A 26073-nucleotide genomic window follows, 5' to 3' on the forward strand; every position below is an offset into this window, starting at 1 on the left:
TTGGTGATAATGGAAAGCACTCCGAGTTCTAGTCAGTTTTATAATTATTCCCTTTAATTTAGTACAGACGATGCACCCCTTTAGTACCCACATCTGGGGCGGACCATTCCCCCCACACACAACCCCTGGCCCCCCCCGGAATCCCTCTGCTCATATGCAAATGGTAGGACGAAAGGAGGAGGCCGCCCCTTTCTAGCATCTGTTATAAGGTCTCCAGCTACTGGATGCACATGCCCCCTTTCCCTGAGATAAGGAATCGGAAGGTAACCTGCTAGAGGGGGCACCTGGTGCCTCAGTTGGTTAAGTGTCCAGCTCCTAGTCCCGCCCCAGGGCTCGATCTAAGGGTCATGGGTTCAGTCCCTGCATTAAGGTCCATACTGGGTGTGAGCCTAGGAAGGAGAAGGAGAAAAAGAGGGGGAGTGGGAGGAGGAGGGGGGGAGGAGGAGGAGGAGGAGGAGGAGGAGGAGGAGGAGGAGGAGGAGGAGGAGAAAAGGAAGGGGAGGGGAGAAGGTGGCTTGCTGTGTTGAAGTTGGACAGATCACTTGAATTTCGAGCTTTTCCTCATCTGTGCGGGGAAGCGCCTGGTGCGGTGTCATTTGTACACCTGCTGCCCTGGGTGCTTGTCACCAAGTGACTAGGCCTCCCGGGGTAGTTTGCACAGAGCTGTGGGCGTAGTGAGGGGGATGGTGAAGGGTATTTTGGGGACTGATTGCTCCTGGACCTTCTCCCCAGGGGCACCTGAGTGGCTCAGACAGTTAAGTGTCTGACTCTTGATCTTTTTTTTTTTTTTTAAAGATTGTATTTATTTATTCATGAGAGACACACAGAGAGAGGCAGAGACACAGGCAGAGGGAGAAGCAGGCTCCCTGCAGGGAGCCCGATGGGGAACTCGATCCCGGGACCCCAGGGTCACGCCCTTGGCTGAAGGTGGACACTCAACCACTGAGCCACCAGGTGCCCTCAGCTCAGGCCGTGATCTCAGGGTTGTGGGTTCAAGCCCCACATCGGGCTCCACACTGGGGATGGAGCCTACTTAAAAAAAAACAAAAACCAAGGGCACCTTCTCCCCCAATAGGAGGCAGTAAATCCTGCCTCTGCCTTTTGGAGGGGGAGGTCGTGCATGGGGTTGGAAGACAGAGGTGGAAGGGAGAGGAATCCAGGGACGGGGTCAGAACGGGTGCGGATGGGGAGGCTCGCGGTGTCTGGGTGGGGTCCCCCGTGGGCCGTGCTGAGAGGTCGGGCGCTGACTTGGGGCTGAGGATGGGCCCAGGGCATCTGAGTCCCCGTGGGCAGGGCATGTGGGGTGGTGTCCTGTGCATCTCCTCTTCCACCTGGGGACGTCCTCGGGTTATGGGGACACGCCCAGCCCCCCACGGCACCGTCTCGGGGGCTCCAGGACTAGGCCTCAAGCTTGCCTGCCCGTCTGGGCGACAGTCCTGCTGTGTGCTGTGCCCCAGGGTCCCCGGTGTGACCGAGTGCTGTCTGCCCACGAGAGGTTCCTGGGGCTCACCGGCGATACAGTGCCTTGCACCATGGCCCACGGATGCGCGTGGGGCTGAGGCGGGAAGCCAGCAGGTGTGCCCGGAGCCTCCAGGTCGGGAACCGGGGGCCTTGGGAGGCGCTCGAGGCCTGCGGGAAGGGAAGGGCCGCAGGCTCCCGGGCGGCCTCGGCCGGGTCCCCGCGCGTCTCCAGCCCGTCGCCTCGGTCCCTCTGCAGCGTGGCTGGCAGTGATGCAGGGACAGGGGAGCGTCTGGACACGGGCCGAGAAGCAGGAGCCCCGCGGCTGTGGTGTTTGTGCTCTCCCTGCCAGTGTCCCCCCCCCAGCGCCTCCCGCGGCCCGAACTCCCTGTCCCCCCCCCCCCCCCCGTGACCGCGCCTGGGGCCTGGGGCCGCCCGTGGCCGCTTATCAGCACCCGTGTTTGCTCAGGAGGGCACCGGCCGCCTCCTCCCGCCCCGAAAACAAGCAAACATGTTTTGCCCCGGCGTCGGCGTCGGCGGAGCGCTGCCCCCTGGCTCCAGGCCCGGGGCCGCGGCGGGCGGCAGCTGCTGGTGGTGGCCGCGGCCTGCTTCCTCCAGCTGTCCAAGCACGGCCGCCCCGCCGGAGGAAGCCCGCTCGGCCCCGGCCTCTGTCACAACAAGGGACAATGGCCCGGGCGGGCGGCCGCGGGCCTGCTCCCGGGCGAGGGGCGCGGGTGTGGGGACGCGGGCTCCGGCTCCGGCTCCTGCCCGGCCCACCTTGTTTTCCAGCTTGCGGCCGGCGTGTCCCATCCCGGGGCCAAGGCAAACAGCGGTGGCAGGAAGCGGCCCTGGCCTGGTGCTGGGGCTGTGTGGCCCGGGAGGCCGCGGGGGCGGGGGTGGGGGGGCTCACCCAGCCTCTGTCCTGCCCAGTCTGTGTCCCCCAAGCGCCCCGAGCACCGTGTCCCCGCGTCTCCTGTCCAGTGCTCGGCCTGGCGCGGGGTGGAAACGGTTTCCTGCCTGAATCCCTCAAAGACTGAACATGTGAATAGGTTCGGTTTGTAGCTCTGCTCCGCGGCTGTGGGGCTTCCAGCAGGTCGCTCAGCGCCTCTGAACCCTGCTGACCTTGCCTGCAGAATAAGTACTTCACAGAATTGTTGTAAACATGAAATAGGCTTATGGATTTTTTTATTATTATTATTATTTATTAGAGGGAGAGAGAGAGAGAGAGAGAGAGAGCATGAGTGCAGGGGGAGCGGAGGGACAGCAACAAGCCGACTCCACGCCAAGCAGAGTCCAGCATGGGGCCCGATCCCACGGCCCTGAGGTCACACCCTGAGCCCAAGCCGAGAGGCAGAAGCTCAATGGACTGAGCCCCCCGCCCCACCCCGGGGAACCCCAGTGCTGAGCTTCGGCAGGTGCAGGCAAGGCAGTCAGCTCGGGCGGCCGCCCACAGCACTGACGCCTGCCTCGTCGGAGTCATTGGATCTGAACTTGTACAGCAGCGTGTGCGTCAGGGGGCTCGGGCGGTCTGCGAGCTTCCTGAAACGGCCCGAGCGGAGAAACCCGGCCCCATCCTCTTTGACGAGATTGATGCCACTGGAGGGGCTTGATCTGAGAATGGAGCTGGAGGGGCCATCAGTGCGCAGACTGATGTCGTCGCCGATCAATCAGGGGGACAGCTTTGATCCTCGAGGTGACAGTCAAGAGCTGATGGCCCCTCACGGATCGGACACTTGGGCTCCAGCCCCGGGAGGCCGGGGAGATAGGATGGGAAGCTTGGATTTCGCTCACCTGAGCCACAGAGGGCTGGACTCGCCTTTTTAAGAGTCACACTGGTTCGATGAGCGTTGAAGGAGGCATCAGATTTGAACTGTTAGTGTGACTGTGTCTAAACAGTCTGCCCTCAGAGCCGGGTAAAAAACTGCTACTGAGAAGGATTTCTTGGAGGCTGTAAATAAGGTCATTAAGTCTTTTTTTTTTTTTTTTTTGAGATTTATTTATTTATTTATTTATTTATTTATTTATTTATTTATTTATTTATGATAGACACAGAGAGAGAGGCAGAGACACAGGCAGAGGGAGGAGCAGGGACTCGATCCCAGGACCCCAGGGTCACGACCTGGGCCGAAGGTAGACGCTTACCTGCTGAGCCCCCCGGGCAGGGGTTGGGGGCCCCAGGTCACTAAGTCTTATACCAGATCCAGTACTACCCACCCCCCTTGCTCTATGACTTACAGCTGAGCCCTGAAGACTTCCACGAAAACACTTCTTTCAATGGGGACCTAACCTTATTACAGATGCGGGAATAACCATTGCATAGAGAGAAATCAAAGAATCGCGAAATTGAGTGCTTTCAGATGTCTTTTTCTCGGTAGTGCAATAAGAGAGATATCTAATGTCTCATATCTCGGGGCAGAAAAGCCGATTACAGTGCACACTGGCTGTTTTTCGATCCGCCGTCGTTTACGAGTCCCGTGTCCTAACGTGCTGGCTTCGAACACGCGTGTTCTAGGCACATGCTGGCTGCGGCCTGGTCGTATCCCTGCTGCCTGCCCAGTGAGGCGGACCCAACGCACATGCACAATCTCTCCCACCCAATTCACTCGCAGCAGAGCCGGGATTCAAGTCCGAGTGTGTCCGCTCTGTCGCCTGTGCTCCTCACCCTCCTACTCTCTGGCCTCCCGTCAAAAGAGCCCATCTGGGCACAGGGCCACCTGCGTTTCAACGTTTCGTTTTATTTTGCGTTCCTTCCACATCAAGTACGAAAGCCTCGGTGACTTGTTTTGTTTTGTTTTTTAAAGTGGAAGAAGCATCTGGTCACATTAAGTTTCGCTTTGGTGTTTGAGTTCAAGTTATCAAGAAGAACTAGCGATTGTCACGATGAGCGATGTAGTGAAGCAGACAGAAAACTGTACACGCATAATAATCTAATTTGGGAAATGCAGAGTTAGTTTCATACAGAGGAGTAGTTACTTTCGTCTTATAAGTTAATGGTTTACAATTTGGTGAGGGTCCTACTTCTGGCCCACAGTGAGGCATTTCTAAAAATAAGGTTGTCTTAAGATCCTAAAAAAAGAAAAAAAAAAGATACTGTGCTAAGGTCTCTATAGAGGTCGTCTCCTCGATCCTTGCAACAACTCTGGTTGGTTGGTGCGGAAGGAGCTGGCTTTGCCCTTCACAGTTGAGGAAACCAGCAACCGTTGATCTGCTTTCTCTCACTGAAGTTTTATCTTTTCCAGAATTTCAGAGAAATGGAATCATATAGTCTATCATCTTTTGTGTCTGTTTTTTTTTCCAGTTAGCGTGTTTCTGAGATTCATCGTGTGGTTGGTATGATCAGTTTTTTGGTTGTTGTTTTAGCCATCCTGGTGGGTTTCGTAGGGGCATTTCATTATGGTTTCCATTCATATTTCCTTAATTTCCAAAATGTCATTGAATACCTTTGCACGTACTTCAGTTATTGCTTCTGCTCAAGTCCCGTTTATCACTTTTTTCTTCTGTGATTTGTGCTTTTTACATTCTAGGAAATGTTTACTTAATCCACGAATTTCTCTTCTTCTTACTTGTAGAATTTTTATAATACGAGCGCTCATGGTTAGGCTTTATGACATACTTGCAGTTAATTTTGGTGTATGGTGTGAGCTAAGGGCTCGTGTTCCTTTTTCCCTCTCCCTAGCCAGTTGTCCCAGCATGGGTCGATGAGAAAACTATCCTTTACCCACTTACTTACCTTGGCATCTTTGCAAAAACTCAATGGACCACGTAGGTATGGATCTATTTCTGGACTTTCTGTTCTACTTATTATCTGTATGTCTATCTTTATACCAATACCACACGGGTTGATTATCATACTTTCATAGTAAGGCTTGAAAACAGGTGGTGTATGTATGTCTTCCAACCTAGTTCTTTTTCTAGGTATATTGCGTTTTTGTATACGTTTCGCATGAGCTTGTCAGTTTCTATCCAAAAAGCCGGCTGCAATTTTGATTGAGATTGTATTTAATCTATATTATATTTAACTTATGTTGTATTTAATTTAGAAACCAGTTTTTCAGGAGAATTGCCATCTTAAAAGCAACGAGTCTTGTTATTTGTGAACATGGTACATCTCTCACTTATTGAGACCTTCTTTAACTTCTCTCCACAGTGGGTTGTAGTTTTCAGTTCTTGTACATTTTGTTAAATTAACCCCTAGGTTTCCATATTTTTGATGCTGTTGCTAATAGCACTTTAAAAATCCCAGTTACAGGATCCCTGGGTGGCGCAGCGGTTTGGCGCCTGCCTTTGGCCCATGGCGCGATCCTGGAGACCCTGGATCGAATCCCACATCGGGCTCCCGGTGCATGGAGCCTGCTTCTCCCTCTGCCTGTGTCTCTGCCTCTCTCTCTCTCTCTGTGTGACTATCATAAATAAATAAAAATTAAAAAAAAATCCCAGTTCCAGTTATTTTTTGAGTATATAAAAATGAGGTTGAGTTTTTCATGTTGACCTTATAAGTTGGGATCTTACTAAACTAGGTCTAGTATCTCTTCTTTTATAGATTCCTCAGGATTTTCTAAATAATCATGGCTCCAGAGAATAAAGACAATTTGACTTTTTTCTTTACAAAGCCGCATGCCTTTTATTAATATTTTTTCTTGTCATTGCTTTGATCAGTATAACATGGACTAAAAGTGGCAAAATCAGACATTTTTGCCTGGTTCACCATTAAGTATGATGTCAACTGTAGGTTTTTTGTAGACACTCTATCAGATTGAGGAAATTCTCTTTTATTCCTAGATAATTGAAAGTTTTAAATCAAAAATACATGCTTAATTTTATTAAATGTTTTCCCCCACCCTCATCTATTGAAATGATCATGTGGTTTTGATTTTCTAATATTATATCCAACTTGCATTTCTGGAATAAAGCTCACCTGTAAAGTGACTTCTCTCTTTTCTATATATTCCTAAACTTTTGTTAAGGGCTTGTGTTGTCTATGTTCATGAGGGATATTGGTCCTTCCTTCCTTCCTTTTCCTTCCTTCCTTCCTTCCTTCCTTCCTTCCTTCCTTCCTTCCTTCCTTCCTTCCTTCTTTCCTTCCTCCTTCCTTTTTTTTTTTCTTGGAATGTCTTTATCTGTTGCTTTTATTAGAGTAATGCTTGCTTCATAAACTGAGCTGGGATATATTCCTTCCTTTTCTATTTTCTGAAAAAGTTTGTGTGAATTGTTAATATTTTTTCCTTATACATGTTTGGTAGAATTTGCCAATGATGTCATCTAGGTCTGGAGGTTTTTTTTTTTTTGTTTGTTTGTTTTTGTTTTGTTTTGTTTTGTTTTTGGCAGGAAGATTTTAAACTACAAATTCTATTTCTTTAGTAGGTATAGGGTTGTTCCTATTATTTGTTTCTTCTCCTCCTCCTCCTTTTCCTTCTTCTTCTATTTTACTTAGTAAATAATTTCTTATTTAAATGAAAAAAAATTAAAGACCCAACAAAACAGCTAAATGATAAGTTCAAGTTATGTTATTTAGTGAATTGAGGGCCTGTCCAAAAAGATTTTCTGGGAAGAACAAGTAATTAATACAAATGTGAGTGCAAATTTGCTTCTTTTTTGAACTTCACAGCATATTGTTCAGAGTCTTAGCTTGTGTGCATGATATAAATTCTACACATTGTTTTCTCAATGACAATAAAAAGCACGGCTTATAAAAAACTCAAGTCAAAATCAAAATAACTCTTTAAAACCTCAATCATGGTTGTGTCATTGGTATAGGGAGGTGGTTCCAGGGGCCCATCCAAAGCTGCTCATCCTCTGAGTGCGTGTGGTCACTTTGGAATTCCAAAGTCTCCTTGATGTTCTTACTGTCAACCACGACTCCTGTTCACCTGGGCTTGTCCGCCTGTGCCTCAGTGGCTTCCCTGCTGTACCGTCAGTCCCCGCAGGGCAAGGGGCAAGTGTAACCAAAGTTGGTCTCATGTTCATCTTCTCAGTAGAAAATGGGCCCTTCGATTATGTGTTCATGTGTCACTGTCAACTTGTTGAGTTGCTCAAAGGGTCTCCCCAGTCAGACGGAGGAAGTAGCTTTCAAGGTATCCCTGAGGCAGGCGCAGTGGGTTCTCACTACGGAAACATTCTGTGCAGTGTATACATTGCCGTTGATGTTACTTGTGTGTTTGGGTGGTAAAGACAGCTTCTCTGACATTCCAGAGCACCGTGTTCTCCAGTGAAGCTAGTTTCATGATCATGACCGACATCACCTCGACCACTCTATCTCGCCTGCTGCCGAAATAAAGAATGATGAGTCACTGTTAAAGGAATTACGGGGGCAAAGATGACAGTGAAATTCAAGACCTTGGATAAAAAGCTATCAAAGGTGAGGAATTCAAAAGACCTAGAGAGAAGCAACTCTTCACTAACATCACATTTTTCCTGCCAACTGTCCACTGGTTTTAGTGCTTAACTTCTCAACAAAGTATCGCTCAGTTAAGGAGCAGACATTTCAGGAAACACTTGTATATTTGTTTCTTCTTGAGTGTTCTTTGGCTGTTTGTTTCTTTCCGGGAACTTACCCATTTTATCTAAATTGTTGAATTTGTTGGCACGAAGTTGTTCATAATATTTCCTTATGCTTTTAATGTCTGTAGGATCTAGAGTAGTGGCCACTCTTTCATATTTGATATTTGTGATTTCTGTCTCTCTTTGTTCAATCTGGCTCATGATTTATCAATTGTATATTTTTAAAGAACAGCTTGGTTTCATTGACTTTCTCCATTATTCACCTTTTTTTCTTTTCTACTTCATGGACATCTGATCTTATCTTTGTTATTATTATCATTATTTTTTAAAAATTTAGATTCACTTTGATCTTCTTTCTAGCTTCCTAAAGCTTATTGTTTTTAGAACTTTTTCTTTTCTAATAGAAACATTTACATCTATCCATTTCCATGTAAGCACCGTTGAGCTGCATCACAAAATTTTACGTTGTGTTTTCATTTTCATTCAGTCTAACATGTTTTCTAATTTTCCTTGTGACTTCTTTTATTCCTGGCTTATTTATAAGTGTATTTTCCAAATGTTTTTTTCCTCCATCTTTCTATTGTTCATTTCAACTTTAATTCCATTGTGGTCAAAGAACATATTTTGAATGATTTCAATTCTTTAAAATTAATTCAGACCAGTGTTATAGCCCCAAATGTGATCTATCTTAGTGATGTTTCATGTGAACTCAAAAAAGTGTGTATTCTATTCTTGTTAGGCGGAGAGTTGTATAAATGTCAATTGGGTCAAACTGGTAAATAGTATTCTTTAAAAAGAATTTATTTGTTTATTTGAGGGGGGGAGCACATGAGTGGGAAGAGGGGCAGAGGGAGAGGGAGAAGCAGATTCCCTGCTGAGCAGGGAGCCCAATGTGGAGCTTGACCCCAGGACCCTGAGATCATGACCTGAGCTGAAGTCAGATGCTTAACTGACTGAGTCACGCAGGCGCCCCAGTTGATAGGATTGTTAAAGGCTTTTATATACTTATAAGATTTTTGGTCTATTTTTCTATCAGATTTACTGAAAGAAGGGAATTGAAACCTTTAGCTATAATTACAGATATATCTGTTTCTCCCTTCAGTTGTATCAGTTTTGCTTCATGTATTTGAGACTATTACTAGGTGCATGCATACCCCTTTAAGATTGGTACATTTTTTTTTTTTTTTTTTGTAAAGATTTTATTCACTTACTCATGAGAGACACACAGAGGCAGAAACAGGCAGAGGGAGAAGCAGGCCCCCTGGATCTGGGAACCCTGGGATCACGTCCTGAGCGCTCAAGGCAGATGCTCAACCACTGAGCCACCCAGGCATCCCTAATTGGTACATCTTCTTGAATTGGTGCCTCTACATGATAAGATGCCCTCTTATCCCTGGTTATATTCCTTGTTCCAAAGTCTATTGTGTCTGACATTAGTATAGCTACTTAACTATCGGTTAGTATTTGCATGGTATATTTTTTCCATCCTTTTTAACTTACAAAAAAATATTTTTTTAATTATTCATCTTTGTTATTCAGGACTATTCATCCCCTCCTCCTCCCTAATTCCTGGAAACCACTGTTGTTTTTACTATCTTCATAGTTTTACCTTTTCCGGAGTGTCACACAGTTGAAATCATATAGTATGTAGTCTTGTCAGATTGGCTTATTTTACTAAATAGTATGCATTTAAGGTTCCTTCATCTCTTTCCGTGGCTTAAAACTTGTTTCTTTTTAGTGGTGAATGATATATTCTATAATCTGCATGTACCTCAGTTTATTTATTTACCTACTGAAGGACCTCTTAGTTGTCTCCAAGTTTTGGCAATTATAAATAAAGCTATAACCACCTATGTAGAGGTTTTTGTGTAGACATGAAATTTCAAAATGGGTAGATACCAAGGAGCACAATTTCAGGATCATATGGTAAGAGTATATTTAGTTTTATAAGAGACCACCAAAGTGTCTTCCAGAGTGGCTGTACTAGTTTGCATTTCCACTAGCGATGAATGGGAGTCCTTGTTGCTCCATATTCTTTTTTTTTTTTTTTTTAATTTTTTTTATTTATTTATGATAGTCACAGAGAGAGGGAGAGAAAGAGAGACAGGCAGAGGGAGAAGCAGGCTCCATGCACCGGGAGCCCGATGTGGGATTCGATCCCGGGTCTCCAGGATCGCGCCCTGGGCCAAAGGCAGGCGCCAAACCGCTGCGCCACCCAGGGATCCCTTGTTGCTCCATATTCTTATTAATAATTGGTGTTCTGGACTTTGGGGGATTCTAATAGGTGTGTAGTGGTATCTTGTTTTAATTTCCCTCAGATAGCTGATGTATATCTTGTCATATGCTTATTTGCCATCTGTATATCTTCTTTGGTGAGATGTCTGGTAAGGTCTTTGGCCAATTTTTTAATTGGGCTGTTGATTTCTTATTGAGTTTTAAGAGTTCTTTGTATATTTTGGATTGACAGTTCTTTATCAGATGTCTTTGCAAATAATTTCTCTCAGTCTGGGGCTCGTCTTTTCATTTTCTTCACAGAGGAGAAATTTTAATAATTAAAAATTTTTAATTTTAATAAAGCGTAGCTTTTCAATTACGTCTTTTATGGATTGTGCCCTTGATGTTTATTTAAAAACTCATTGCCAAACCCAATGGCATTTAGAATTTCTCCTATGTTATCTTCTAGGAGTTTAATAGTTTTGCATCTTATGTTTAGGTCTATGATCCATTTTGAGCTAAATTTTTTTTAAAGATTTTATTTTTATTTATTTATTTATTTATTTATTTATTTATTTATTTATTTATTTATAGAATGTGAGCACAAGCAGGGGAAGTGGTAGAGGGAGAGGCAGAGGGAGAAAGAAAGGGAGAAGCAGACTCTCCACTGAGCAGGGATCCCAATGTGGAGCTCAATCTCAGGCCTCTGGGATCATGACCCAAGCCAAAGGCAGAGGCTTAACTGACTGAACCACCTAGGCTCTCCTTTTTTGAGCTAATTCTTATGGAAAGTTTAATATCTGTGTCTAGATTCTTTTTTTTTTTGCATGTGGATGTCCAGTTGTTTCATCATTTGTTGAAAAGACTACGCTTTATCCACTGTATTGCCTCTGTTCCCTTTTCAAAGATTGACCATATTTATATGGGTCTATTTCTGGGATCCCCATTCTGTTTCCCTGTCTATGTTTCTATTCTTTCATCAATACTGCATTGTCTTGATTCCTACAGCTTTATAGTAAAGAAGTTGGGTAGTGTCAATCTTCCAACTTTGTTCTTCTCTTTCAATGTCATGTTGACTATTATGGGTATTTTGCCTCTACCTATAAACTTTATGGCTGGCGTGTTGATATCCACAAAATAACTTGTTAGTTATTCCTTGTTAGGAATTTGATTTGGATTGCCTTTAATCTATAATCTATAGACGGAGTCTTCCAATCCATGAAACATGGAATATCTCTCCATTTATTGAATTCTTTGATTTCTTTCACCAGAGTTTTGTAGTTTTCCTTACATAGATCTTATACATATTTGTTAGATTTATACCTAAATATATAATTTGAGTGAGTGTTAATGTAAATGGTATTATGTTAATTTCAAATTCCAGTTGTTCATTGCTGGTATATACTAAAGTGATTGATTTTTGTGTATTAAACTTGCATTTTGGCAACCTTGCTACATTGCTTGTTAGGTCTGGGAGTTTCTTTGGTTGATTATTTTGGATTTTCTTTTTTTTTTTTTTTAAAGATTATTTTTTATTTGTAAGAGACACAGAGAGAGAGAGAGAGAGAGAAGCAGAGACACAGGCAGAGGGAGAAGCAGGCTCCATGCAGGGAGCCCAATGTGGGACTCGATCCCAGGACCCTGGGATCACACCTTGAGCTGATGGCAGATGCTCAACCATTGCACCATGCAGGTGCCCCTAAATTTCAATAACTTCTAAAAATTGCTCTATAAGTTTGATTTAGTTCTCTAAAATGCATGGTCCTTAATTTCTTAACAATATCTTTTTTGCTCACTTTTAAATTTCTTTTTCTTGATCATTTTAAACATACTTATTTGTATAATTTACCTAGTTACATAATAATATTGTGTAAGTTACCACCCCAAAACTTAGTGGCCTAAAACAAAAGTCACTTATTCTTATGCATCTCTTGATTGGCTGGAGCAACTCTGCAGAGCGAGACTAGGCTTAACTGGGAGCCTCTGCTTAACACAGCAGCTGGCATGGCTCCACTTTTCACTACAGATCTGTGGTCAGCTGGGGCAGCTCTGCTTCTAGAGTGTTTATTCAGGGCCCTGGCTGAAAGGGCAATAGACACCGAGGGAAGGATCTTCTCATGATGATTGAAGAGGCACAAAAGAACAAACAGAATAAGTGAGGCTTCTGAAGACTTATTCTGGGAACTGATCCATGGTTACTTCCTCCACATGCCACTGGTCAAAAGGAAGGCATCTACTTAAGCTCTAAGTTAAGGGGTCTAAAGGGTGTAAGTTAAGAGTGTAAAAGTACACTCTGCCTTTGATGAGGCCATTTGCCAGGGTGTAGACGCAAGGAGGGACAAAGTATTAGGGCCAGTAACTCAGTCTGTCACAATTCAATCTACTGAACCTATCCAGTGTTTCAGTGATTTGAAGCTTTGGGGGGGGATCAAATTCTTTATGTTGTTTTGCTTGAATTCATAGCACATTATTTTCTTGTGTGTTTTGTAATTTCGGATTGTGTTATCATATATGGTTGGACTCTTTCTATGGGATTTCCATGTGACTTTGCTTGAGGAAACAACCCTCAAGAGTGACTTTCTTTCAGTTTCTTCCAGGGGCCCTAAGGCTCATATTAGCCAAAGACTACTTATTATGTTAATTTCTGAGATTGGGCTATCTGGCTGTTACAAAGAGCAGAAATTGAACTCTATACTTGTGTGAGAATAGGTTTGTGGTTACTAAATCTCAAGGGAGGCACTTTCCCTCCTACTAGCACCAGGGCTGAGAGAGAAAGACACACACACACACTATTGGTTTTATCAGGAGTCTCAGTTCCAACTCTGCCATAAGTGGGCCCAAAGTCTTGTTTCCTGTTCCCATATCATTATTAAAGTGTAGACTGGCACTCTGACCTCTGTCTTCCTGGCCTCCAGAACTGTGAGAAATAAACTGTTGTTGTTTAAGCCACCTAGTTTATGGTATTTTTGTTATAGCAGCCCAAACTGACTAAGACTATCATACCACTGGGCTCATCTCAACCCGTCTTGTGTCTAGGCAGCACTTCCAGGAGGGTCCTAGGCAGAAACATCTGAGTGCCTGAACTTAAATCATGGTCCCTGGTAGCTGTGTTCCAGGGGAAAGATGTTTTCACTTCAGTTTCCATGCTGGGAGGTAGACCCATTTTGTTCTAGAACTCCCTCCCCACTGGGAAGGGTTTGGATACCTGTTCAGAGGCAGCTGAACTTCTCTTACGTGCCTGGGTCTCCGTTTGCCCCATTTCCCCCTACCTTTGCCACATGCTCCAGGGATGTAGCTTTCTTTCCTTTCCTTTTGTGACACTTACCTGCCTTCATGCAATCTCTTGGATTTCTCTCCTAAATTGGTTGCAAATCTCTTGCTTTCCACTTCTTCATATTGTGCAGATAAACTCATAGGCTTTACTCTTTTGAAAATGTTCCTGCTGTGCCCTGTTGGAATCTCTGAGTTCAGTTCAATTAAATTCTATAAACCTTAATGAATCCATTTTTTCTGGTTTAGAAAATGGTTATTTTTTTGTGGGAGTTTCCTGATTGTGGGTTTTGTGGATGCATATTCCAGGCCCTGGGGGATTTCCTGGTCCTGTGGAGGAGACCTAGAAACTCAGATTATTAAAATCGTTAGTCCAGGGGCACCTAGGTGGCTCAGTGGTTGAGTGTCTTGCCTTTGGCTCTGGTCCTGGGATCGGATCCTGCATCAGACTCCCCACAGGGAGCCTGCTTCTCCCTCTGCCTGTGTCTCTGCCTCTCTCTCTCTCTCATGCATAAATAGGTAAAATTAAAAAAAAAAAATCCTGAGTCCAGGTTTCTCTTTTCAAAGCCTGTCAGGTATTGAAAAGCCTGGACTAATTTTACTTCTTAAGGCTCTTGCTATATTAGATAGTAAATAATTGTGTATTAAAATTGTGGTATGTTTTAAAGATATAAATTTTGAATGCTTTTGACAGACTTGCTAAAGCACAATTGTATGTATAACCTCACTTGGAAATAGTGTCAAAACTTCCACTGATGTTACTGCTGGGTTGGTGTTCTCAGTCTTGGCTTGTCCCCTCATTGTCTCTACTCTGGTACGTCTGGCTCAGATACACCCTGCTGTTATCGCTCAGTTCCTAGGGAGGCCTCTCTCAAGCCAAACTCAGGAAGCTAACTGGGATCCCTGCCATACTGTGTTCTGTTCTCCGTAGGGACTGACTACTCTAAGGCTGAGAATGTTTCTTCCTATGGCTAAAGCTTGGCTTGGGCACCTGTAGTCCTAACCTAAGGCCTGGGCATCTGATCTTGAGAAGCTTTATGGGACCTGTGCTGAACTTGACTTTCCAAGTCTGTCTCTCATTCCCCTTGTAAGAATCGATCATCCCCCTACCCTTGAGTTTCGGTTTTTGCTTTCAGAGATCCTTTGGGTCACAGCCAACCTGGGCTGATTGAGATTCTCCAAGTGCAGGGCATGGCCTAGGTAATCAGGTCCCCCACGCCCTCAGGTTCTCTGTGATACATGCTGCCTCCCCTCCTGTGGAGTGGGCTGGAGCAAGGGGTATATAGGCTTTTAGGAATAGTATTTGCACTTGATAAACATACAGACCCAGGAATAAATGTAGACTCCATCAGGGAAAGCCCCTTAATTGTATTAAAGTCTCTGACTTACCAGATGAAGGATAAATCCGATTTATCAAAGCTAAGAGTGGCTAATACTCTGGATGAGAGTCCAGATTTAAGAGGATAGTTCTTGTCAGTTGGCATAATGGGCTGAAGTGGCCATGATGGCATTTTGCTGTTGGAGATGTCAGATGTGTAACTTTTATTGTCTAAATTCCCAATTACATAAGCTCATGCTTAGTAATAGCTTAGTGGCAGCCTACCAAACTAGTATAACTCTGACACAAAATGTCTCCACAGGGCACACAATGAAGCCAAGGAGCAATTTTATTTAGGGTGCCTAGAAGTGTAAGCAAAGCGAGAATAGGTGGTGTGATTACCTAAGGCTGCCCAAGTGCTGAATTTAAAATAGTATTTTGTCTATTAATCGTGGGAAAATATAAAGTTCTAAGATCCATGAAGAAGGAAATCTGAATAGGCAAATAGTTGCTGGAGACAGTAAAAAAAAAACTTTAAAGAACGACATAAAAAAAGACATTGAGAGAAGAGTTACCTATTCTTCTCAAACTATTCCAAAAAATAGAAGAGGAAGGAAAACTTCCAAGTTCCTTTTATGAGGCCACTATCACCATGATACCAAAATGAAATAAAGACATCACACACACACAAAATAACTACAGGCCAATATCTCTGATGAACATAGATCCAAAAATCCTCAACAAAATATTAGCAAACTGAATCCCATAATACATTGTTCTTTTTTTTTTTTTTTTTATGATAGTCACATAGAGGAGAGAGAGAGAGAGAGAGAGGCAAAGACATAGGCAGAGGGAGAAGCAGGCTCCATGCACCGGGAGCCTGACGTGGGATTCGATCCCGGGTCTCCAGGATCGCGCCCTGGGCCAAAGGCAGGCGCCAAACCGCTGCGCCACCCAGGGATCCCAATCCCATAATACATTGAAAAAAAATCATTCACCATGACCAAGTGGGATTTATTCCTGGGTCTCAAGGGTGGGTCAATATTTGCAAATCAATCAATGTGATATATCACATCCATAGGAGAAAGGATAAAAATCATATGGTCATTTCAATAGATGCAAAAAAAGCATTTGACAATGTCTAACATCTGTTCATGATAAAATTCCCCAACAAAGTAAGTTTAGAGTAAGTTTATGTTGCCTCAACATAATAAAGGCCATATGTGAAAAACCCACAGCGAGCTTCATACTCACTGGGGGAAAATTGAGAGCTTTTCCTCTAAGGACAGGAACAAGACATGGATATCCACCCTCACCACTTTTATTCAGCATAGTACTGGAAGTCCTAGACACAGCAATCAGACAAGAAAAAAAAAAAAAGGCATTCAAACTGATAAGAAGTAAAACTTTCACTATTTGCGGATGACATGACTATAAATAGAAAACCTGAAAGACCACCAGAAATCTCTTAGAACTGATAAATGAATTCAGTAAAGTCACAGATACAAAACCAATGTTTAGAAATGTATTGCATTTCTATACATTAATAATGAAGCAGCAGGAAATTAAAACACTCCCATTTACAATTGCACCAAAAATAAGATACCTAGGAATAAAGCTAACCAAAGAAATGAAAGACCTGTACTCTGAAAACTATAAAGCAATGATAAGAGAAATTGAAGATGACACAAAGAAATGGAAAGAAATTCCATGCTCATGGATTGGAAGAGCAAATATTGTTAAAGTGTTTATACTACCTGAAGCAATCTACAGATTTAATGCAATCTCTATCAAAATACCAACAGTATTTTCACAGACCTTGAACAATCAAAATTTGTATGGAAAAAAAAAAGACCCCAAATAAGCTGAAGTTATCTTGAAAAAAAAAAAAAAAGCAAAGCTGGAGATATCACAATTCCAGACTTCAAGTAATATAATCAAAACAGTTTTGTACTGGCACAAAAATAGACACATAAATCAATGGAACAGAATAGAAAACCCAGAAATAAACCCACAATTATATATCAATTAATCTTTGACAAAGAAGGGAAGGATATCCAATGGGAAAAAGACATTCTCTTCAACAAATGGTGCTGGGAAAACTGGACAGCTACATGCAAACGAATGAAACCGGACCACTTTTTTATACCAGATGCAAAAATAAATGCAAAATCAGTTAAAGACCTAGATGTGAGATCTGAGACCATCAAAATCCTAGAAGAGAGCACAAGCAGTAATTTCTTTGACATTGGCTCTAGTAGCATTTTTCTGGATTTGTCTTCTGAGGCAAGGGAAATGAAAACAAAAACTGTTGGGACTACATCAAAATGAAAAGCTTCTGCGTAGTGAAAGAAACAGTCAACGATACTAAAAGGCAACCTACTGAATAGGAGAAGCTATTTGCAAATAACATATCTGATAAAGGGTTAGTATCCAAAATACATAAAGAACTTCTACAACTAAGCACCAAAAAAACAAATAATCCAATTAAAAAGTGAGCAGAAGATATGAATGGATGAGTGACAACATCCAGATGGCCAACAGGCACATGAAAAGATGCTCAGCATCACTCAGCATCAGGGACATGCAAATAAGAACTATGAGATACCACCTCACATCTGTCAGAATGAAATTTTGCCATTTGCAATGACATAGATGGATTTAGAAAGCATAATGCTAAGCGAAATATGTCAGTCAGAGAAAGAAAAATACCATATGATCTCACTGATATGTGGAATTTTAGAAAACAGATGAGAGAAAGTGAAAAACAAAAGGAAAGAGAAAAGAGGAGGAGAAACAAATCAAGAAACAAGACTCAACTATCACCAGAGGGGAGGCGGTTTGAGGGGATGAGGATGAAGGAGGAGGAGGGCACTTGTGATGAGCACCAGGTGACCAGAGAAGTGTCGAGTCACTATAGTGTGCACCTGTATGTTAACTGTACTGGAACTAAAATTTAAAAAATATGGGGGTCCCTGGGTGGTTCAGCGGTTAAGCACCTCCCTTCGGCTCAGGGCGTGATCCTGGAGACCCGGGATCGAGTCCCACGTTGGGGGGTCCCTTCATGGAGCCTGCTTCTCCCTCTGCCTGTGCCTCTGCCTCTCTCTCTCTCTCTGAGTCTCTCATGAATAAATAACAAAATAAAATAAAATATTTTAAAAAACGTAAGTGAAGGCAAAAAAAAAAAAAGACATCATGTCCAACTGGCTTTTTTTTTTTTTTAATTTATGATAGTCATACAGAGAGAGAGAGGGAGAGGCAGAGACACAGGCAGAGGGAGAAGCAGGCTCCATGCACCGGGAGCCCAACGTTGGATTCGATCCCGGGTCTCCAGGATCGCGCCCTGGGCCAAAGGCAGGCGCCAAACCGCTGCGCCACCCAGGGATCCCCCAACTGGCTTTAAAGGCACATTTGTTCAAACCTTAGAGGAGTCATGCTATTGAAACCATTGCAGAGCGTATAGCCTACCTGCACCCGCCATTGGCCTGGATATAGAATTCCAGGTTGAAAGTCGTTTTCCTCAGAATTTGGAAGGCATTGATCCATTGTCCGGTAGCTTCCAGTATTGTTCCAAAGCGTGCTGGTGTTCTGATTCTTGAGACCGCGTGCGGAACTCTGTTATCTCTCTGCACACTTGTAGGCTCATCACTTGGTCTCCTGCATCCTGAAAATTTTCAGCAGTGTGGACCTATAATGTCCACTGGGCTGGGCACTCCGTGGCTTGTTTCAGACTCTTTCGTATGAGGTGCTTTCCTCAAATGTCTGGCGTTCTGGGTTGGGTGCTCATATTAAGGAAGGGTCACCAAAAAAAAAAAAAAAAAAAAAAAAAAAAGGCTGGGAAGCTCAGAGTGAATGGGTGGGGTCTCATGACTGGTCATCACTGCATGGCCACCAAGTGGTCTGTGACCTCCAGTGACCCTTAGGGCCCACATCTTCAGGGCTTTCCTGATGGACCCATCAGATTCCACTGAGAAGGTCTTCCAGACACCTGCCTAGGGACTATATACATGGCTTTCAGGATTCTGAAAAGAAGTAAAAAAATAGGAGAATATACCCTGCCAGATTTTAGAGTGTGTTCCCAAGCTACACTGGTGCAAGGGGCATTAGTACCATATGCATTAATAAATCAATGGAATGGCATTTTAGATAGTCCAGAAATGGATTATTTTTTTTAATTTTTATTTATTTATGATAGTCACACACAGAGGGAGATTGAGGCAGAGACATAGGCAGAGGGAGAAGCAGGCTCCATGCACCGGGAGCCCGACGTGGGATTCGACCCTGGGTCTCCAGGATCGTGCCCTGGGCTGGATTGTTTAATGTATAAAAATGTAGTGTGTGGTCAAGCCCATATCACAAATTAGTGTAGGAAGGCTCATGCAGTAAGCGCAGCTGGAATCGTTAGTCGGGGGCGGAGGGGGTGGGAAACGTCAGCATCTCACCTTATATGCTAAACTCAATGTATTTGTTCATTATTTTATTCAACAATTATTTATTTGTCTCCTATTATGTCCTAGACGAGTCAAACATTAGAAGCTGAAAAATAATTCTAGAGAGGCAGAAACGATCTGAACATGAGATTATTGTACAGAAAGGAATCCATAAACTTGACCACATAGCGGTGAGGAAGGACAAAATAACACACTAAGGAAATTTTTTATTTTATTTATTTATTTTTTTAAAGATTTATTTATTTATTCAGAGAGAGAGAAAGGAGGCAGAGACACAGGCAGAGGGAGAAGCAGGCTCCATGCAGGGAGCCCGACCGATGTGGGACTCGATCCCAGGCCTCCAGGATCACACCCCGGGCTGCAGGCAGCGTTAAACCGCTGTGCCACCGGAGCTGCCCAGGAAATTTTTTAATAACACGTATGCCCGATAAAGAGTTTTATCTTTAAAACTCAGGGCTGCTGAGAGACAGATACCCTCTGTCTATAAAGAGCTTAAGCAAATTGATTGGAAAACACCAAAACCCAAGAGAAGAATGGGCAAGGAAAATCCACAGAAGAAACATGAAGTGCCGAAGAAGTAGTTTTAAAATGTCCAGCCCCGGCAGTAATCAGGGCATATGTGTTAGAGGGTGATATCATATATATATATTTTTTCCTGACCAGTAATTAACAGAAGAATTGAAAAAAAATTTAATAATGTCACTGTGGGTGCCTTGAAACAGGCAATTTCATACAATGCTATTGAACGCATGAATAATTTTTTTTTTAGTCTCGGCTCCGTCCTCTCGTGAGCACAAGCTTGTGTCCCTGTAAGGGGGCGGGAGGAGGGATCCTTCCTGCCTCGTGCCTTAGGGCCCCTCTCCCCTCTTCCGCTGCACCTCGTCCCCCATGCGCAGAGGTGTCTGGTGCCTTCCCTTCTTAGAATTTGCTGGTGCGTGTCTGCATCTCTGAATCATCCACAGCGAATTACTTCCATAATCGGAAAAAAAAAGCCCCTAACTTTTTAGAATGAAAAATGCCCTACTTTTGACCCAGTAATTTCGCTTCTTGGAATGGCTGTCTTTTAAGGAAATAGGCAGTTTGGAAAACATTCGTGCACAGGCGCCTGCATCACAGCACAATTTATAAGAGAGGATAATTAATTGCAAACAACCTAAAAATCCAGTATCAGGGTCATGGTTAAGGAGATAACGATAAGGCCGTTAAGTCGCGTTTCCCTCTTGATGACGTGGGGAGAAGGCTTATGACTTATGTAAAGTGAAAAAAGAACACAAAACTGTAGGTACACCTTCACACCTTCATTCAGATTTTATTTAAAAATATGCATGGAGGAGCCTGAAAGCAATTATTTCCGAATATTCACAGTGATTATGGCTGGATGTTGGGATCTCATTGTCTACGATGATCTGAGCCTGACCTTTATAGTCTGAAAAAAAAAATGTCTATATATGGAGAAGAGAATAGAAAAGTTCATCTAATCCCACGTCGCACATAGAGGTGGACATTTTGAGTCCATAGAGGTGATAACCTGGATTCTGGCCACCTCGACTATCATGCCCAGTGCCCAGCGGAGTGAGGCTCGTGTTGAGCGGAAAGTAGACAAACATGCCGACTGGCCAGAGACTTCTGGAAATCCGAGGCGGCCGGAAGAATAGAAGGGCAGACTCAGCATCAGCCAGCGGCAGGTGCGTGTGACTCCGGGGCCTGCAGGGGAAGGACAGAGGGTTGAGCCTTGGTGGCTTTGGGGTCAGAGCCAGTGTTGGTGGGGGACGTCGTAAGGGGAGAAAGTACATTCTAAGGATCCCCGATGAGCCTTCGCCCGACAAACGTTGGTGGTCACGCTGAGGTCAGAGCCAGAAGGAAACGAAGGATCATGGGTGGAGGCGCGGGGGGCCGGGGGTGCAGTGGTGAGGTCGGCGCCCCAGCGGCCAGCGATGGGGAACAGGTCTGACATCACCAGCCCACCCGCCCACTCTGGTTACGCGCTGCCTGTGACGTTCACAGGCTCCCGTGGGTTGTAGATAAGGTGACCTTGGGTCACGCAGAATTCCCAGAGCACGCCACATAACCCCGACCCTTTCGTTCCTACTCAGGAAGGCAAGTGAGCTCAAGTGACTGGAACTGATCTTATTATAGGAACAAACCGGAATCTGTGCTGATTGTTGAAAACAGCACGTCACTCAGGAGCTGTAGGCTAGGGATGAGTGACAGGTCACTCCCCGCAACGCTCCTTGTATCTTATTGCTGCATACCTGTTTCTCGTTCAACCCTTTCGTTTCACGGTGGAGAAGCTGAGGCCCAGTGAGGCCAAAGGACCAGAGTCAAGGGAGTGTGAGGAGCTGGAGGCAGGAGTCAAGGCTCTTAGGGCTCTTGCCGTGACTGGGAATTGCCTGTCACCATCTTCGATGGTGGGGGTGGTGGTGAGGAATAGGCGGGTGGGAGGAAGAAGTGGAAGGTGGAAGGTGCCGGGTTCCCTCCAGGCCCACGTCACCAAAGAGACACCCGAGTCCCACACACACTTAACATTCTTCTTGGCCTCACCCCAGTGCTCACCAGTGCTTAGAGGTGAGGTAGGGCTGGTGCGGTGGCAGTGTGGGTGGTGTCCTCCCCCAAAGAGGTCGCCCGAGTCCTAGCCGCCAGGACCTCAGAACGTGACCTTATTTGGAAACAGGGTCTTTGCAGAGGTCATCAAGTTAAAGCCATTAGAATGGCCTTAAAAATCCAATATGGCTGTGGTGTCCTCATGACAAAATGTGGACGCAGAGGACAGATGCACACAGAGGGAGAATGTCACGTGAACATGAAGGCGGAGTTGGGGGTGATGCTTCCATCAGCCAAGACACGTGACAGCTGGCCAGCAACCACCAGAAGCTGGGAGGGAGGCCTGGAGCACACGCTCCTTCACAGCCCCCGAAGGAACCGACCCTACAGACACCTTGATCTAGGACTTCGAGCCTCCAGGGCCGTGAGAGTTTAGGTTTCTGTTGTTGAAGCCACCCCAGTCTGTTGCGCTTTGTTCCGAAAGCCCTAGGAAGGGAGTACTGGTGAGTCGGAGCTTATAGCTCCGTCTCTTCATTCGTAAGTCTTCACCCTCCTGCACGGTTCCCACCGCTTTGCGTGGCCCCGATCTCGCTACAGTGTTCTCATCCCTAGACTGCTGTCCCCACCGCTCTGCATGGCCCTGATCCCGCTACGGTGTTCTCATCCTTAGACCGCTGTCCCCACCACTCTGCGTGGCCCTGATCCCGCTACGGTTCTCATCCCTAGACCACTGCCCATTTGCCTCTGTGTTCGTGTGGCCACCTAGCCTGGTCTTGCCCAAGACCCAAGTCCCTGGTCTAACCTCAGACCCAAGACCCAGCTCACAACGGATGAACGGGCTGGCAGGCACGCTTGGGTAGCAGGGCGGCCAGGGTGTTGGATGGCCACGGGGGCAGGTTGGGGACTGGCATGGCTTTGGCTGCTGTGGGGGCCCAGGTGGTGAGGACGGGAAGGAGGACCGTGAGGGAGGCATTTCAAAAGATAAGTGTTTAAGACGCAGGGCTGCTGAGAGGCAGGATGTAGGGGTGTGAGGGTTCAAGGTGCTGGGTGGAGTTGGGGTCGCCGAGGCCGAAGACAGGTCACACAGGCGGGCCAAGAGGTGGGAGATGGGAGATGGGCGAAGGGCGAAGCAGCTGCCCCCCCCGCCCCTCGGAGGACACCACGACGGCATCAGTACACACCTAGCTTGTGATCAAGTCTTGTTTATTTTAGAAGCATAAACAGTGGAACTAGGGAGGATTGAGGAGAATGAGAACCAGTCCCTGTGGCAGAGCCGGATCCAGCACAGGCTCCGCGTGTGTGTGTGTGTGTGTGTGTGTGTGTGTGTGTGACCAAGGCCGACCCCGCGGCCTCCATCAGCCTCCTGGGGGGACAATGTGGGTGGAGGTGGAGCTGCCGTGAGGCTGGGGTAAAACTGGCTCCAGGTTTGCTCTGAACCAGGTGAAAAAGTCTGGAGGTGCCGCAACACCCTTGGCCCAGAGCACCCCAGGCTGGCTCTGTCCATGCCCAAGGCAAGGTCGTGCCCTGGAGGGGAGACCTTGGTGCCTCCTGCTCACCAGGAAGGCCCCAGGTGTCCAAGAACAAGCTGCAACGAGGCCCCTGGCCAGTGAGCACCTGCTCCCCTCCCCACGTCTTCCCTGCAGTCTTCAAGGACAGGGCATCCCAGGCCGCCAGACTTCTCCGGGCCCCTCGGTCGGGTGACCGAAGCCCCGGGCCCTACACATACTGCTTCTTGGAAGCAGAGCTGCTGGGGCGACTGGGGGATTTCTGGCCACTCTCGGGGGGTGGGTCCAGGAAGAGGGGGGCCCTGGAGGAAGCCAGCCTCTCCTCCGTAGTCAGGTTGGCCCAGTTCTGCTCGCTGGAGGAGAGCCCGTTGTAGGTGGGGCACGGCGGGGACGAGGGTCCCTCTCCCATGGGCAGGTAGAAGAAGACCTGGTCGGCATAGGGCTCCGAGGAGGCGCCCCGGGGTGGGGGGGCATCCTGGCCCCGCTGGGCCTTCATCCCCCGGCTGAGGCAGCGGCACAGCAGGTGAGCCAGCTCCAGTAGGTTGAGCACCAGGGAGATGAGTCCAACCACCAGCATGAAGATGATGAAGATAGTCTTCTCCGTGGGGCGCGAGACGAAGCAGTCCACGAGGTAGGGGCAGGGCGCGCGCTGGCACACAAACACGGGCTCCATGGTCCAGCCGTAGAGACGCCACTGGCCGTAGAGGAAGCCGGCCTCCAGCACGCTCTTACAGAGCACGCTGGCCACGTAGGTGCCCATCAGCGCCCCGCGGATCCGCAGGCGGCCGTCCTCCGCCACTGAGATCTTGGCCATCTGACGCTCGACGGCTGCCAGTGCCCGCTCCACGCGCGGGTCCTTGGCCGGCAGGGCCCGCAGCTCCCCCTCCTTCTGCCGCAGCCGCTCCTCGCGCCGAGACAGGTAGATGACGTGGCCCAGGTAGACCAGGGTGGGCGTGCTGACGAAGAGGAACTGCAGCACCCAGTAGCGGATGTGGGAGATGGGGAAGGCCTGGTCATAGCAGACGTTGGTGCAGCCCGGCTGGGCCGTGTTGCACTCGAAATCGGACTGCTCGTCGCCCCACACCGACTCGCCAGCCAGGCCCAGGATGAGGATGCGGAAGATGAAAAGCACCGTCAGCCAGATCTTGCCCACGACAGTCGAGTGCTCCTGGACCTGATCCAGCAGCTTCTCGAGGAAGCCCCAGTCGCCCATGGCTCGCTGGCCTCCGTCTGCGGGAGACAGGACCTGTCAGCACGGCCTCCTCCTTTGTGGTCCCGGCAACCAGCCCCAGGGAGGCGGGCCACGCCCATTTTGCCTACAGGGACACTGAGGCTCAAGGAGGGGGGCGCTGGCCGGGGGGGCTCCCACCCAGCAGGGTGGGCAGGACTAAAAGCCAGTCCTTGGATGATGGCGACTAAGCTCTGGCAGATAGACAGCCAGGGTCCTAGTCCTGTCACCTATCTGTGTCCCTCCTGTTCCCAGCCCGAGTCCCAGGCTGACACAGCCCAAGATCTGGGTCAAGTTGAGGCTCCTGAGCTCATAGGAACAGAGAATTTGAGGAACTTACTTGAGGCCACACAGCTATGCTTCGCCCCTCCTTCCTCCTGCCCCCGACACGCTGTCTGGGGTGCGGGTGGTGGTGGTGCTATCTTCACCTTCTCAGGGGCCCCAAAGCCTCAGGTCCCCACTCTTCTGCCCAGTGTAGCTCACCCAGCTGCCCTCACTCTAACCTTTCAGCTGGTGGTGGGGAGGGGGGCGGAGGGAGGGGCGTTAGGCGCTAAAGGTCATGGTCCCACCTGTCAGCAATAGCGACCACCTGCTGCTGAAGCGTGGCCGCTGCTCCAATCTCCTTCCTCCTTGCGCCCCCCGCCCCCCAAGCTGTTGCTACCAAGTTCTCAACTCTTGAAAGAATTGTCCTAGCGGGATGGCTGCCCCGGGGTTGGGGGTGGGGGCTGCAAAGTTCCCAGAACATCAGAGAGCGGAGGGAAGGGTGCAGGGAGGTGCCTCTTCTTGGAGCCACGCTGTTTAGAGCCAGGCGCTGGTCCTCCCTCCCCCTCGCCGACTCCCCCTGGGTGAGCAGCGACCTCTGCACCTGAGTGTCCTCTCCCCATAAAAGGGACGCAATACTCTTACCTCCTAGGGCTATAGGAACACAGGGACAGGCTGACGGGAAGCCTGGTCACGGGCCGGCTGGGTGAGCGCGGCCGTTGGGGCTCCCCACGACCCCGAGCAACCCCGGCCCCGGCGGTGGCGGACGTGTCCCCTGCTGCCTGGCAGGTGGCGCCCGGGTCCCCCAGCCCCTCTCTCCGCCCCACTCACCGCCTGCCTCCTGCCTGCTGGGCGGCGGGGAAGCTGGACGGCGCCGGGCGGCGGGGCCTTAAATAGCGCCGAGGGGCGGGGTGGGGGCAGGAAGCGGCGCTGTGGGGCGGGGACGGGCCGGGGAGGTGCAGGCGCCCCAGGCAGGCCGAGGATGGGCCTGGGGGGCCTGGGGGTGGGGGGGTCTGCGGCCCCTGCTTTGCCCTTTGCGCCGTGTTCCAGCCCGACCCTCCTGGTTCTGGAACCCGAGCGCCTTAGGACGGCTGGGCGTGAAGGGATCGCTGAGAACTTTCTGGTCCTGCAGCTGACCTGAGGGCTCGAGGGATGGGCAGATGGGGGTAAGGGTGTGGGCGCCTCCCCGGAAGGGCCTTTCTTTAACCCTAGGGGCCTCTTGCCCTTGGTAGAGGAAAGGAGCCAGAAGGCCGCTGATTTGTGGGTGGGCCAGCGGCCCGGGCTGTGCAGGACTCGGCGGCCCCTGGGGACCGGGAAAGCACCCTGGGA

At 47.5% G+C, this 26073-nt stretch overlaps 1 protein-coding gene and 2 long non-coding RNA genes across 4 annotated transcripts in view; 2 read left to right on the plus strand and 1 right to left on the minus strand.

Moving 5' to 3' along the window:
* On the plus strand, positions 1-23682 carry LOC140602478 (uncharacterized). Its single transcript, XR_012005420.1, has 3 exons — positions 1-263; positions 7648-7813; positions 20575-23682. It is a non-coding gene; the product is annotated as an uncharacterized lncRNA (long non-coding RNA).
* Positions 1-26073, plus strand: part of LOC140602479 (uncharacterized) — a 50064-nt gene that overhangs the window by 2651 nt on the left and 21340 nt on the right. The gene's annotated exons all lie outside the window — the stretch shown is intronic.
* Positions 22937-25625, minus strand: GJA4 (gap junction protein alpha 4). Of its 2 annotated transcripts, none has more exons than XM_072772023.1 (2): positions 25576-25625; positions 22937-24485 (listed from the first exon to the last, which is right to left on the minus strand). In XM_072772023.1, exon 2 carries the CDS (start codon positions 24466-24468, stop codon positions 23467-23469), a length of 1002 nt encoding a protein of 333 aa, XP_072628124.1. In that variant the 5' UTR covers positions 24469-24485; positions 25576-25625; the 3' UTR covers positions 22937-23466. The 2 variants fall into 2 exon arrangements, with proteins under 2 accessions (XP_072628124.1, XP_072628123.1); XM_072772022.1 differs by having other exon boundaries at positions 25390-25610.

Source organism: Canis lupus, chromosome 13 (genome assembly GCF_048164855.1).
Source record: "Canis lupus baileyi chromosome 13, mCanLup2.hap1, whole genome shotgun sequence".
Taxonomy (NCBI): Eukaryota; Metazoa; Chordata; class Mammalia; order Carnivora; family Canidae; genus Canis; species Canis lupus.

What these genes read in the sequence shown, in the direction of transcription:
- GJA4 (XM_072772023.1), bottom strand. Translation starts at nt 24,468, where the DNA reads ATGGGCGACTGGGGCTTCCTCGAGAAGCTGCTGGATCAGGTCCAGGAG.